This window comes from Equus asinus, chromosome 21 (assembly GCF_041296235.1).
Source record: "Equus asinus isolate D_3611 breed Donkey chromosome 21, EquAss-T2T_v2, whole genome shotgun sequence".
In the NCBI taxonomy this organism is placed as follows: Eukaryota; Metazoa; Chordata; class Mammalia; order Perissodactyla; family Equidae; genus Equus; species Equus asinus.
In genome coordinates, this window is record NC_091810.1 from 80,591,329 (window position 1) to 80,607,405 (window position 16,077).

Sequence of the window (16,077 nt, forward strand, 5' to 3'; positions counted from 1 at the left end):
AACATTCAAATGTGGCCTCTCCATGTGGTCTGGGCTTCCTCACAGCATGGTGTCTGGTTCCCAGGGCATCTACAGAGAGCCAGGCAGAAGCTGTATTACTTTTTCTAACCTAGCCTCAGAGTCATGCAACATGACTTCCACACCATTCTGTTTATCAAGGAAATCACAAAGGCCTGGCCAGGTTTGATGAAAAGGAATATAGACTTCACCTCTCGATGAGGGTTGGCAAAGTTCTGATAGGGAATTTGGGACTAGAAATATTGTTGCAGCCAATTTAGAAAAAGATAATGTCACAATATGTAAACATATTTGAATAAATAGAAGATGGAAATGGGGCAGGGGGATCATGAGATAACAGACTGTTGAAACTGGCCAGTTAGATTTGAAAAAAGAACCCGCTAGAACTTACAGAATTTTAAAAAAATGTAATCATTAGAATTTGAAACTCAGTGGATGGATTAAATAGCAGATTAAATATCTTTTTAAAAGAATTAATGTACTAGAACACAGAGCTTAAGAAATTACCTGGAATATATTATGAATAAATAAGAAGGTAAAAAAATTTAACAAGTAGTTGAGGCATGGAAGATAGTGTTAGAAGGCCTAACATGGGTATAACTGAGGATTCAAGAAGGAGAGAATCGAGACAATGAGGGAGAAGAAATATTTTAAGACATAATAGCTCGGAATATTTTCTAGGATGTATGGAAGATATGAATACTCAGATTCTGGGAGTATTGTGAATCTCAAGAAAAAAATAAAAGGAACTCCACACTTGAATATACAAACAGTGAAATTGCAGATACAGAGATGGTCTTAAAGGCAGCCAGAGGAAAAGTTTTCTTATAAAGGAACAACATTTAAACCAACAGTTGGCTTCTCAATAGCCATTATGGCATAAAGGAGATGGTGAAATAATATCTTTAAAATGATGATGGTTGATAACTATCAATTTAGAATTATGGATCCGATGAAACTTTCATTAAAGCCTGAGGGCAAAATGAAGACATTTTTAGATATTGTTTTAAATAGAGCATTTCACAGATGGACTCTCATTTACAGAACTTTTGAAAGATGTGCTTCAAGAAGAAAATTTTTCTCAGCAGAAATGTCTTAAATGTAAGAAGGAATCACAGAAATTGGCAAACAATTTTCTGTGTTAAACAACATAATTCTAATTTGTAGAGTTAAAGAAAAATGGACAAAACTAAAGAAATATGCTGGGCAATAGTAAAATTTAAGTTGGAAGAAGTTGAACAGAATCAAAGTTTTTTAACTTCCTTATAGTGTTTGAGAGGAAGGAAAATACATCGATTACCTTAGACACTGTCAAGTTAAGTAGGCATGGCAAAATTTTAAGGGAACCATTAAAAGAATAGAAATAACTTCCAAACAAGTAGAGCAAAAAAACTATTGGAATAAAAAAATACAAAGGAAGGCAATAAAGAAGGGAAAATGGGCATGGAGAAAGTTGGATAAATAGGACAAGGTAGAAATAAATACACATAATCACTAAGCACAATAAATATCAATGGACCAAAGTAACTGGTTAGGTGCTTTACAACTCACTTTAAGAGATTACTACAGGGGCTGGCCCCATGGCCGCGTGGTTAAGTTTGCGCGTTCCGCTTCAGCAGCCTGGGGTTTCACTGGTTGGGATCCTGGGCGCGGACGTGGCACCGCTCATCAAGCCATGCTGAGGCAACGTCCCACATAGCACAACCAGAAGGACCTACAACTAGAATATACAACTATCTACTGGGGGCGTTTGGGGAGAAGAAGAAATAGGAAAAAAAAAAAAAAAAAGATTGGCAACAGATGTTAGCTCAGGTGCCAGTCTTTAAAAAGAAAGAGATTACTACACACACAGTGCAAAAGCTGGAAAAGGATAATATGAGAAAGGAAAATTACTGGGTTAATCTTACCAATGAACGTAATTATCAAGTCGTGACTTGGTGGGAGGGTTGGCAATCATGAAAACAGCAAGGGACACAGTGCCTGCACCTCTCACCCCTGGTTTAAGAATACCTGCAAGGACACTGTGCCGTCTTCTGGTTTATTTCTTGGGTAGTGATTGGCAGGAGGTCTTTATTGATATCAACCCATTTGAGGCTGTCTCTTAATATTCACGACCTGAGGCTGCTACACAGCGCCTGTGTTATATAATAGTGCCTCTTTTACGATCCAAGATGTCACAGTCTGATGAGTAATGTGGTGCTTGTGGGAGTTATTGAAGGATTAACTGTAGACTCTCAACCAATCCAATAGCTGCAGGAGATGAGGCACCATCATAAAGAATTTATCAAAGTGATTCGTCTCTGTTGCTGTGGGCAGATTACAATCTCATTCTGTCTCAGAAAGTTTATAGCCAGTCTCTGAGTAGTTACAAATGTATTATTAATAATCCTTACAAAAGCAATACATTGTTGCATGATTTAAGCATTGCTCATGTCCAGAAATTTGCAACAGTGAGCCTGACCTCATAATATCACAGCCTGTTAAGACTTGACCCCCCTCCCCCCCCACTGAAACAAAACCTAAAGCAACATTGTGTTTTTCCCTTTGAACACAGATCTTCTCATCTATTCGGTGGTATCTTAAAGCTTGAGTTGACGAATTAGGTTAAAGTTAAAAGCTTAGGTTAGTCTCTCCTCTTTCCTCTCTCTTTAAGAGCTGTTACTGAGTAAAAGGCAAATGAAATGGAATGAAAATTCCTTGTAGGGTTGGGTTGTGTATCAAACTGGGCAGAGTAGATGCTGCCTAGTTTAAACTAGGCAATTCCCAGTGATGGGGAAGACAAGCATGGGGACTTTTCTCCCAGGCAGTGATCTACTTCGTGCACAGCACTGAGCTGTGCCTGTTGGGAAGAAGTCAGAGGCCCAGACAGTTTTTACTAGAGGAAAGGGTCTCCCCAATATCGGGCCTGGCAAGGCCCCCCTCAGGGACCTCGTGGGAAGGGTAGGATAGGATTCAGATGCCCTGAGTCCCACGGTGAAAATACCATTCGTACTCCACCGTCATTTCCATCAAGCTATGAGAAGGGCGTTTTTGAGGGCAGGAAAAGCACAGTAAGTTGTTCTCCAGAACCTGGTTTGGAAGGCCATGTGGTGGGTACAGGCCAAGAGGAGGTGGCTGCTGAGCCTCGCTACCTCTCGGTAGAAGTAATGAACCAGAGCGGTAGAAGTCCAGAGGAGTCCCTCAGGCATTCATGTATCACCTTGTCTCTGAGGCAGCTCCTGCCATCTCACCCTGCATTCCCTGCAGTTCAGGGGACAGAGGCACAGCCCCAGCATCCCCTTCAGCTCCCAGCAGTCTGGCATCGCCACTGCCACCCACCTGCTGCTCTACTCCATCCTCCTCAGACCCTCCCCTCAGCCTGTAGCCATCCTCAGCACTTTGGAGAAAACAAAATGAACTTCTCATCCAGGTGGGAGGCCAGGGGGCAGGGGTGAGGGAGAAAGAGATGCAGAGACAAGGGACTGCAAAGCATCTTCCCGTGCTATGAACAAGGGGCAAAGCATTGTATAAGGAAAGTCTTTTTTTGAGGAGGGATAGGGTTTCTTTTTGTCTTGGAGTGACATCTCTATTTTTTTTAAAAAAAGATGGTGTCATTTTAAGCCTCTTGGACTAAATTTGGACTGTGAAGAGCAATATCAGGATTAGCTGAGTATCAGTGCAGCTGAGAAAGCACAAAACAGATCCTTTCTGCACCGACAGACCTGTGGACATGCCTGGAAATGGTCGGCGATTTTACCTTTTCTGTTGTCTTTCAAATTAGAAGTAAACGTGAAACACTCAATTACTCATTTGCTGTTTTCAGAATTCTTCTGCCTAATTTTTAGATTGCAAATGCTGCAGATGCTGGTAGGTAGAAGCAACAATTACAATTACATTTACAAAGAATTGTGTTGACATTCTTCTAGCAATATTGTTATTCTATGCATCTATCTATTACCTATGTTTAGCATGACTAGAGGAGATGAGAAGTGAAAACAAACTCTAATATTATGCTGAATTAATTTGACCTTTAATATTGCTGTTTGGTTTTTTCACATATCCAAGATGTCAGTTTTATTTTGGTTTAATAGGAGAGCTGATTGTGAGCTGGATAAAATAATGACAGGAGTTTGGCGTTTGAGCTTTGACATGCTTGGATTCAAATCTTGGTCCTGCCATTTATGCTAGCTGCCTCCGCTTTCTCGTCTGTCTAGAAAGGATAATACAACCTGCCATGCAGGGGATTTTGAGGATTAAGTGGATTACTTATCACAAGTTCCATGCACAGTACTTAATAGATGCTTAATAGTACCTAATAGATGCCAAATGAGTAGTAGAAATTATTTATTATTCACATTGCTCTCTAGTAAGGGATCTGAGCTTGATAATGACTGTGGTTTAAGGTTGGATGAGAAGCTTTGGGGAAAAACAGAGCATAACTCTCAGTCAGACAGAAGTCCAGGTGGCAGCCCGGCGAGCTCCATGCCCAGCCAGCAGCCTGCAAGGTCTGGAGCTGCCAGTGAGAACTATCTGAGAATTAAATTATCTTCCTTTTTTTTTTCCCTTAGGAGAAAAATCTAATAAATTGGACTGAAAATGTCAATTCTGCATACTTTTTGAGGCCATAGGATATAGGAGAAGATCACGAACTTTCTAATCCTGGCTCTGCAGTTTACTAGCTGGGGGACTTCGGTTTGCCTCCTTACGTAGTAAACGGGAAAAAGTATAACCCTCCGAGATCCAGTGAGGTAGTGTGTGTGAAAATGGCAGCACAGTGACAGGTACAGTGCTTGGTACCCACATTCCTTGTTCTCACCCACCCCACCTCCCACATTCACCTCTGGCTCCCCTTTCGTGTTGAAAAATCTGGTGTTTCCTAGCAGGTCATCTATCAGTTTGGAGTCACTTCTTCGTGGTGTCAGGGCGTGTCTATCAAGCACCCCCGGAGTAGAGACTTCTACCTGTCACAGACATGCCTCACAGGGGACCAGGTGAACCCACATCATAGTCTGCGGGAAGTTTTCCAAGAGAAAAGGTTTACTCTTAGAGTTGTTACGTAGGAAACAGTTGGCTGATCTCTGCCTCAAGTGGCTTATGATTCACTGACAAAACCTAGAAAAACTTAAATGTAAGTTTGAGAGAAGAAAAACTGCACTCACATAAATAATATTGAGCAGACTTTTGCTCGTGATTTGAGGATAATTACTTTGTTATTTTAGTCTTTAGGCCCACGTGCAGTAATCTTGCATTTTCCCTTGGTTTAGTCATCAGTCTCAGGCTGTCCGGTTGGGTAGCTTGTTAATAGAAGATAGTAGATCCACTAACATTCCTCCCATTCACCAACGAGACCTTCTTGGCCCTTAACACATTACTGGTACTTGGTCAGAGTCTTACATCATTCACTGTTGTCGTCTGTCTCACTTTGTACTTCCATGAACTTGATCTAATGTGTTCCCTTTGCTTCTAATGCTTATGAAACCTGTGGTTACAGAACCAGTAACTTTCTTTATGATAATTGTGTTTTGATGATCAAAGAAGTGTTTTTGATGTTCTGAAACTTTTCTGATGGAATTCTGGAAGAATCTCTCTCTTCCCTATGAATATTTGAGGAACTGCCAGAAGAAACCACTGAGAAGTCAAGTCCCATGAGTTCTGGACTTGCTACTGTCCTTGGCTCAGGTGTGTTTTACCTACAGAGTGCAAGCCCCAGTGCTTTCACACATTTATTTAAGAGGTAGGTAGTGTTATCCCCATTACGCAGATGAGAAGACTGAGGCGCACTGAGGTTAAATCATGTACCCAGGGTTGAATTGGCTACAAGTAAATAATAGAATTAGGATTTTAATCCCTGGATTTTGACTTCAAGCCTGGTGTTCCTTCAGCTATTCCACGTTAGCATCTAGGGGAAATAGTGGGTTACCAGAAAGGAAATAGGAGTTTTGCAACAGGAGGAGAAAGAATATCTCTGAGTCCTGATACAGTACCCAGTGGCAGCTAGTGAGGACAACTTAGCACAGGGGCAAAGAAAGTTTTCCAATACCTCAAGAGTGGGTGTGATTCTCATGAATAGGACAGGCCTCAGGAAAATGTGTCTGCCGGATCAGTCCTTTAAATGGCCCCACTGCCAAGGAGGCAGTTTCTGAATTGGCACAGAACAGGCGGATGCCCAAAGGTGAACAAAAAAGAACATTCCAGGTAGAAGGGGAAGAGGGGCAAAGGCCCTGAATTGGGGACACACTTAGGATTTTTGAGGAGCAGCAAGAGGGCCCACTGCGGCTAGAGTGTAGTAAGAGAAAGGACCAGTGGAATGAGATGAGGACCACAGAGGTGAGCAGGAAGTGTGGGTTTTATTCTAAGTGTGACTGGGGAGCCACTGGAGGATTCCAAACAGAGAAATAACATGATTTGCTTTATGTTTTGAAAAGATAACTGGCAGCTTTGTGGAGAATTGATCATAGGGGTTCAGGTGTGGGTACACGGTGACCAGTTAGGAGGTGAGCATAGCAGTCAGGCAAGAGATGGCAATGGCTTGGATGAGGGTGATAGTCATGGAGATAGAGAAGTACAGAGTTAGGAAAGGAAACATTTTACAAGTAAGTCAACAGGACCTGCTCATGGATTGGATGATACAGAGTGAGAGGGTCACATTAATCCACTCTGGCAGGCAACAAGGTGAAAGATGTCCTAACCAGGTAGGTTTTAGGTCCAGATTTCCCCATTAATTGTTCAAGCCGCTTGTCCACACTTGAGTTTATAAAGAAAGGGATAAGCGAGCCTTTGTTGAGCTTGAGGCTGATAGCAATAACCACATCATTTCTGGATCCTGGGGAGTTTAAACAAATGGACAATCAATGAGAAACCACAAGGAAGGAACTGAGGCTGTCTTTGGAAGTGGTACCTGTTTCATTCATTCATCAGATATTGAATATCTGCTAGACATGACCAAGTGCTGTGAATATAAAAGGATGAGTTAGAGCCACCTAGGAAGCTCACACTCTTGTGTCCTTGTGGGAATCTTCACAAACAGCCTAAAAGTTACGTCTTTGGACTGAGATCTCTATGGATGCCAAGTGGGTTAATGTCTCTAATAGACTCAGCAGCCCTTTGATTTCTGAGCTAGTTGTGGTCTTTCTACAGCAGGAACAATTTAGACCTTTTCCTTAATGCATTTCTGAAAAGAATTCTGACTTCACTCTTCCTGGCTAAGAATTGGTGATTGTCCTCTTCATGCCTCACTTACCCCTTCTCACCTACTCATTCCTGAGAGGTACTGGTTTACAATGGCAGAAAGTATTACTCTTTTCCTGGAGGAATATAAAGGGTGCCTACTGTGCTCTATTTTCCCTTCTTACAAGATCCAAGCTGCATTAATTTGTCATTGAATATTTCCATTTTAAGAAGCTGTTAATTCCAATAAATGTTGATGGAGGTTTGAAGCCCAAGCATTTAATGAAGTCATAAATCAAAGAGCCATAGCAGCTTTCTTCAAATGTCCTCGCACAAAACTATCTATAGGATAGAAGATTTCCTACGTTGTTATAGCGCCTGCTTCGGGCAGGCAGAAGCATTCCCAACTTGGATTTTAATAAGCTACAGTCAGCACAGTGCAAAAGTGGTATGGAGAAGCTTGACTTTGTGGTTCAAGTGCCAGTGACCGCATGCCCTTTTCTCCTCCCTGTATCAGAATCTGGCTTTGATCATACTTAGCCTTAAAGTTGTACATGTCAGAGGGCAAGTATCACTAACAGATGTCTTTGGTTCATTAGTTTATCCCTGCCCTTTGTAATAGCAGTACCCAGTGTTCTCACCATTCAGATCAGGTCCCAGGTTAATATCCAGCCTCCACATGGCATAGCCTCACGCTCTCATCTGTGGAACTCTGCAGCTATTACCTTTATGTGATGGAATGAGAAAGTGTCTTATGTATGGACTAAATTCCCTCTGGTATTTTTTTAAATGTCTTAAAATATTCACTCACTTATAATCTCATACTTAATGCAGTTTTCCTGGGCTCAGTGCATCTCTGTTTCAACATATTATATCTGTTCTATATAGTGTCATGTATTATTTAAATGCATTTATTATAAAATGGGACATGTGCAAGCTTTGCAGATTGCCAAAGAGGTTGCCCTCTGGGCAGATTGTTCTCTGAACTGCATCACTCATGATCTCCTCCTCCTTCCCACTTTCATTTACAGAGCATCCTAGTACCAGCGTTACCATAGTAACATAGAAAGATTGTTCAAACAAAAATGAGAGAAAGAGAGACAGCACTGAGCTTTCATCCTCACTGTTTAGGTTTCTGTGAACCCACCAACCAGGATAGAGGGTTTGGAGAAAGCGGGGAGCCCTGTCCCCAGGGTGCTGACTGTCATTAGGGATGAGAGTGTTGTAATGTTGGTGGATTCTGAGAATTCAGTTTATCACATATTTAGTGAGCACCCATTGTGTGTCAAACCCCTCTGGCCACTGAGGTTGCAGGCAAGAGAAGACAGGGTTGCTGCCTTCACAGAACTTGAAGTCTAGTAATCTTATCTCTTTCTCATAAAAGAGTTGTTTTTGCAAAAATCTTGACAAAAGTTCCAATTAGAGTCCCTTTTCTGCCAGGAATCTTTTTTCCAGATCTCTTGAGAATAGTTTGTTGGTTTATGGTTATAAAATAAATGTTTGTCCTGAAAACCCTGCTAATGGGGTGTAAATGAGAACCTCTGTTTGAAATACTTAAACAAGCCTTCTATGTTTTGGGAAGTTCTCTGCTGTTATAGATCATAGGTGATGGTTTATGAAACTTTGTAAGCCAGTTGCATTGTTCCTTGCAAAGATCCTGACCTGTTGAGGATACCCCAGGTGGGGTGGAGAGCACAGACGTTAGAAGAACTCCAGACAATGGTGAATTGGAAGTGCTTGTAGTTTCTTGGAGAAAATTAATCAAAATACTATGGTGGTGGGGAGTGATGTCAGCATCATGGTGGAGCGAGCTTCCCCAGTAATCTCTCCCCTCCAACGTACAACGAAAAGGATATTCATACTCCAACAGAGGACATCCAAATACAACACAAAATACATCGGAGACATCCACGCAGCCATACAATGGAGGGTGGAGAGGCTGGAGCCCCTCTCGGAGGATGTGGAACAGGGTAAGAGAAAACTTCACTCCCTCCCCTAAAGACTGTGATCTGGGCCTGCAGGAGGCCTCCAAGAGGAAAGGAACTGGGGAGAGGATGTTCTTTTGTGGGAACATCAAGGACTCCTGAGGGTCCTTAAAGCATAGAGGGAAGCCCTCTACCAGGACAAAAGCTTTCATGGGGAGTGACCTTATCAAGCCAACACCCCAGGAGAGCAGATAGCAAGAGCAGAGTGAGAAACCCCTGAAAGCACACTTGAGAAAGTGCACCTTGCGCCACCCAACCAGCACCAGCTCCACTGCTTGGCATCTTGTGGAAGACAGAGGGCTCAGAATACGTGGCTCTTGATCCCCACCCAGTGGCGATAGGCAGTAACTGCAACCAAACAACACTAGGTTGTGAAAAAACAGAGCCACTCCCTACAGCAATTTCAAACATTATATTAGATCTCCAGACCAGAGAGAAAATGACAAGTACTCAGAAATCAGTCCTGAGGACACAGAAATATGTAATCTAAATGAGAAAGAATTCAAAATAGCTATCATCAAAAAACTCAATAAGTTAAAAGAGAATGTAGAGAAACAATTCAATGAGTTCAGGAACTACTTCACAAAAGAGATTGAAACTATAAGGAAGAATCAACCAGAAATATTAGAGATGAAAGACACAATGGAAGAAAAAAGTAAAATATGAATTCCCTGAATGCTCAAGCAGCCATCACAGAGCAAAGATAGACATGTTGAAATGCTCCAGATAGAGGAGGAGAGAGAACTAAACTAAAAAGAAATGAAGGAAGTCTCCAAGAAATATCTGACTCAATTAGGAAATGCAACATAAGAATTATAGGTATTCGAGAAGAAGAGAAGGAGAATGGAGCAGAAAGTTTGTTCAAAGAAATAATAGCAGAGAACTTCCCAAACCTAGGGAAGGAGATGGAAATCCACATGGAAGAAGCTACCAGATCTCCTAAATACGTCACTGTAAAAAGACCTACTGCAAGGCATATAGTAATGAAACTAGCAAAAGTGAATAACAAAGAAAGAATACTAAGGGCAGCAAGGCAGAAGAAAATAACCTACAAAGGAACCCCTACTAGGCTTTTGGCGGATTTCTCTGCAGAAACCTTACAGGCTAGGAGAGAGTGGAATGACATATTCAAATCTTTGAAGAACAAAACTTTCAGCCAAGAATACTCTATTCAGCAAAAATATGCTTCAGATATGATGGAGAAATAAAAACTTCCCCAGACAAACATAAGCTAAGGAAGTTCATAACCATGAGATGCCCCTCCTCCCCCCCCCCCCCACACACACAAGAAATCCTTGAGAAGGCCCTCATACCTGGGGGGAAAAAAAGGGAGAAAGGGGTTACAAAGCATGGAGTAAGGAGATAAATAGGTAGACAGAATCAGAGCAGGATAGCAAATACTTAAGTATAGCATTAAAGACAAAGGGAAGGAAAACACCAAAAGCAAAGATAAACAACTTAGAGGAAGAGGAAAGGGACTGACTCGGTTTGGTCTAAGAAAATAAGAGGCCATCAGAAAAGGGACTATCTTATCCACAAGATTTTGAATACAAACCTCACGGTAACCACTAAACAAAAAAGCAGAACAGAGACACAAATAATAAATGAGGAGAAAACAAAGAAACATAACATAAAAAACTACATAACTCAGTTGGTAGACCAATACATAGGACAGGAAGCAAAGGAAATGCAGGAGAACCGGAAAACGAGTGATAAACTGGCAGCATTAAGCCCTCATATATCAATACTCACCCTAAACGTAAAAAGACACAGAGTGGCAAGATGGATTAAAGAACAAGACCCAACAATATGCTGCCTCCAGGAAACACATCTCAGCTCCAATGACAAACACAGGCTCAGAGTGAAAGGATGGAAGACGATACTCCAAGCTAATGGCAAAGAAAAGGAAGCAGGTGTTGGCATAGTTATATCAGACAAAGTAGACTTCAAGATAAGGCAGGTAAAGAGAGACAAAGAGGGGCAGTATATAATGATCAAAGGGACACTCCATCAAGAAGAAATAACACTTGTAAATATCTATGCACCCAACACAGGAGCACCAAAGTACATAAAGCAACCATTAACAAACCTAAAAGAAGATATTAATAACACAATAATAGTAGGAGACCACAACACTCCACTCATATCAATGGATCGATCGTCCAGACAGAAAATCAACAAGGAAACATTGGAGCTAAATGAAAAGCTAGACCAGTTGGGCTTAATAGACATATATAGAACATTCCATCCAAAAACAGCAGAATATACATTCTTCTCAAGTGTGCATGGAACATTCTCAAGGATAGACCATATGTTGGGAAACAAGGCAAGCCTCAATAAATTTAAGAACATTGAAATAATAACAAGCATCTTTTCTGATCACAAATGCTATAAAGCTAGAAAGTAATTACAAGAAAAAAGCTGAGAAGGGGACAAAGATGTGGAGACTAAACAACATGCTATTGAACAAGCAATGGATCATTGAAGAAATTAAAGGAGAAATCAAAAAATATCTGGAGCTTTGTGCAGTGGCAGTATCGTAGCCAATGAGGTTTATCTGAGGTGCAATTATTGCTAATTGAAAACTTTTCCCAAAAAATATCTAGAGACAAATGAAAACATACTATACCAACTCATATGGGATGCAGCAAAAGCAGTATTAAGAGGGAAATTTGTTCCATTACTGGCACACCTTAACAAACAAGAAAAATGCCAAATACACAATCTCAAACTATACCTAAGTGATTTAGAAAAAGAAGAACAAACAAAGCCCAAAGTCAGCAGAAGTAGAGAAATAATAAAAATCAGAGCAGAAATAAATGCTATCGAAACAAAAAAGGCAGTAGAAAGAATCAATCAAACAAAGAGCTGGTTCTTTGAGAAGATAAATAAAATTGACAAACCCCCTAGCCAGACTTACAAAGAAAAGAAGAGAGAAAGCTCAGATAAATAAAATTATAAATGAAAGAGGAGAAATAACAACGGATACCACAGAGATACAGTGGATTATAAGAGAATACTACAAAAAACTATATGCCAACAAGATGGGCAATCTAGAGGCAATGGATAAATTCTTAGACTCTTATAACCTCCTAAAGCTGAATCAAGAAGAAATAGAGAATCTGAATAGACCAATCACAAGTAAAGAGATTGAAACAGTAATCAAAAGCATCCCAAAGAATAAAAGCTCAGGACCAGACCGGTTCCCTGGGGAATTCTACCAAACTTTCAGAGAGGATTTAATACCTATGCTTCTCAAGCTATCCCAAAAAATTAGGGAGGATGGAATGCTTCCTAACACATTGTACAAGGCCAACATCACTCTGATATCAAAGCCTGACGAGGACGACACAAAAAAGGAAAACTACAGGCCAATATCACTGATGAACATAGATGTAAAACTCCTCAACAAAATATTGGCAATCTGAATACAGCAATACATCAAAAGGATCATACATCATGATCAAGTGGGATTTATTCCAGGGACACAGGGATGGTTCAACATCTGCAAATCCATCACTGTGATACACCACATTAACAAAATGAGGAATAAAAACCACCTGATCATCTCAATAGATGCAGAGAAAGCATCTGACAAGATCCAACAGCCATTTATGATAAAAACTCTTAACAAAATTGGGATAGAAGGAAATTTCCTCAACATAATAAAGGCCGTATATGACAAACCCATAGCCAACGTCATACTCAATGGGGAAAAACTGAATGCCATCCCTCTGAGAACAGGAAGAAGACAAGGATGCCCACTGTCACCACTCTTATTCAACATAGTACTGGAGGTTTTGGCCAGAGCAATTAGGCAAGAGAAAGGAATAAAAGGAATCCAAATAGGGAGTGAAGAAGTAAAACTCTCACTGTTTACAGACGACATGATCTTATATATAGAAAACCCTAAAGAGTCCATCGGAAAACTATTAGAAATAATTAACAACTACAGTAAAGTGGTGGGGTACAAAATCAACTTACAAAAATCAGTTGCATTTCTGTACTCTAATACCGAACTTACAGAAAGAGAACTCAAGAATGCAATTACATTTACAATCTCAGCAAAAAAAATAAAGCACCTAGGAATAAATTTAACTAAGGAGGTGAAGGGCCTATATAATGAAAACTGTAAGACATTATTGAAAGAAATAGATAATGACATAAAGAGATGGAAAGAGATTCCATGCACATGGATTGGAAAAATAAACATAGTTAAAATGTCCATACTACCCAAAGCATTCTGCAGATTTGGTGCAATCCCAATCAGAATCCCAATGGCATTCTTCATGGAAATACAGCAAAGAATCCTAAAATTCATATGGGCACCCAAAGACCCCGAATTGCTAAGGCAATCCTGAGAAGAAAAAACGAAGCTGAAGGCATCAAGATGTACTACAAAGCCATAGTGATCAAAACAGCATGGTACTGGTACAAAAAGACCCACAGATCAATGGAACAGAACTGAAAGCCCAGAAATCTTCAACAAAGGTGCCAAGAACATACAATGGAGAAAAGACAGCTCTTCAATAAATGGTGTTGGGAAGACTGGACAGCCACATGCAAAAGAATGAAAGTAGACCATTATCTCATGCCATACACAAAAATAAACTCAAAATGGATCAAAGACTTGAAGATAAGTCCTGAAACCATAAACCTCCTGGAAGATAATATAGGTAGTATACTCTTTGACATCAAACTTAAAGGATCTTTTTGAATGCCATGTCTTCTCAGACAAGGGAAACGAAAGAAAAAGTAAACAAGTGGGAGTTCATCAGACTAAAGAGCTTCTGAAAGGCAAAAGAAACTAGGATCAAAACCAAAAGACAACCCTCCAATTTGGAGAAAATATTTGAAAATCATATATCTGATAAGGGGTTAATCTCCATAATATATAAGGAATTCACATAACTGAACAACGAAAAAACAAACAGCCTGGTCAAAAATGGGCAGAGGATATGAACAGACATCTTTTAAAAAAGATATACAGATGGCCAATAAACACATGAAAACATGTTCAACATCACTAATCGTCAGGGAATTGCAAATCAAAACTACACTAAGATACCACTTTATACCTGTTAAAATGGCTATAATCACTAAGACTAAAACCAACAAATGTTGGAGAGGTTGTGGAGAGAAGGGAAGCCTCATAGACTGCTGGTGGGAATGCAAACTGGTGCAGCCACTATGGAAAACAGTATGGAGATTCCTCAAAAAACTAAAAATAGGGGCGGGCCTGGTGGCCTAGTGGTTAAGTTCGCATGTTCCGCTTCAGCGGCCCAGGGTTTCACTGGTTCGGGTCCTGGGCCCAGACATGGCACCGCTCACCAGGCCATGCTGAGGCGGCATCCCACATACCACAACTGGAAGGACCCACAACTAAAATATCCAACTATGTACTGGGGGGATTTGGGGAGAAAAGGCAAGAAAAATAAAAAAAGATTGGCAACAGTTGTTAGCTCAAGTGCCAATCTTTAAAAAAAACTACCATATCACCCAGCTATCCCACTACTGGGTATCTACCCAAACAACTGGAAATCAACAATCCAAAGTAACGTGTGCACCCCTATGTTTGGTGCAGCACTATTCACAATAGCCAAGACGTGAAAACAATCCAAGTGCCCATCGACTGATGATTGGATAAAGAAGATGTGGTGTGTGTATATATATATATATATATATATATACGCACACACGCATATATACACACAATGGAATACTAAAAAAAGTCAAAATTATCCCGTTTGCAACAACGTGGATGGACCTGGAGGGAGTTATGCTAAGCGAAATAAGACAGACTGAGAAAGACAAACACCAAGATGATTTCACTCATATGTGGAATATAAACAAACACATGGACAAAGAAAACAATTCAGTAGTTACCAGGGGAAGGGGGTGGGGTGGGGTGAGCTCAGGGGGTGAAGGGGAGCACTTATGTGGTGACAGACAAGAAATAGTGTACAACTGAAATTTCACAATGATGTAAACTATTATGAACTCAAATTAAAAAAAAAAAATACTATGGTGGTAAATTAGAGGGAATGAATTGGAGTGCCAAGTGAGAAATTAACTGAATTCTATTTTATGCATAGGCAAGTAATTAGTAAGGAAAATTTACGTCATCTGAACTAAATTATTGCTTGACTGTTTGCTGCCTTTAAAAGCCATATCAGTTCCTCTGGTATGCCATATATGGCACTGTTTACTACATTACTGTTCTATCCTAATTACAGTTAGAGTAAAGTAAGTCATTTCAATTCTTGGAGAATCTGACTTCACAGTGTAGCAGTGAAATTTCTTCATGGATCTGAAAGTGTCTTGGTTCATAGATGAAATCACGATTATTCTGTTATTTTAAAAGACAAACGTTAAAGAGGATATACTGATAACAACAACAGATAGCGATTTATTGGCTTTTTATGAGTAGCTTATAATCTTGTGTTTACCTCCTTCAAAGGGTTTCGGTGTAATAGTTTCTTTCACTTAAATTCAAAAATGACTGAATTCCATATAGTAATTTTGTGGTGAATAAGAAAAAGCCAAACAAAAATAGAATGTCAGAGATTCTTAAAATTTGACCTTCCCCAAATCCCTGAACACTACATCTTTGCTATTTGAATTGTTGGAAGGATGAAAAGAAGCTCTCGGAGTGATAATACTTACTCTACTGATACTAAAAAGTCAAATTCACTGGGTTGAGTTTGAATTCTGTTGTTTGTGCCAGCCTCTGAAAGGATGGACTTTTAAACAGTCAGGTGGCCCAAAGTTAGCAATGGAGCAGTGAGAAGGACACAGATAATCCCAAACTGTGTCATCAAAGCTTGCAGGCTGCATTTGCGCGCAGTGGAGACGGCAGGCTGTCATGCTGTCCTTCTCCAGGCTATGCAACCACTGCTAGAGGGCGAGGATGGGACATCTGCTGCCA

At 40.3% G+C, this 16,077-nt stretch overlaps 1 protein-coding gene and 1 pseudogene across 20 annotated transcripts in view; both read left to right on the forward strand.

The window, feature by feature from the left end:
• Positions 1–16,077, forward strand: part of TMEM108 (transmembrane protein 108) — a 335,504-nt gene that overhangs the window by 205,406 nt on the left and 114,021 nt on the right. The window contains exon 5 of one of the 20 annotated variants that reach the window (XM_070493264.1): positions 4,566–4,778. The exons of 18 other annotated variants lie outside the window; for them this stretch is intronic. Coding sequence is in view for 1 of the 2 variants with exons in the window: in XM_070493263.1 (XP_070349364.1) it covers positions 5,643–5,676 (34 nt within the window). In the remaining variant the exon portion in view is untranslated. Of the gene's footprint in view, positions 1–4,565; positions 4,779–5,502; positions 5,677–16,077 lie in introns of those variants that run through there. One more of the 20 variants, XM_070493263.1, reaches the window with a different exon arrangement.
• On the forward strand, positions 11,667–11,789 carry LOC123279759 (U4 spliceosomal RNA; annotated as a pseudogene).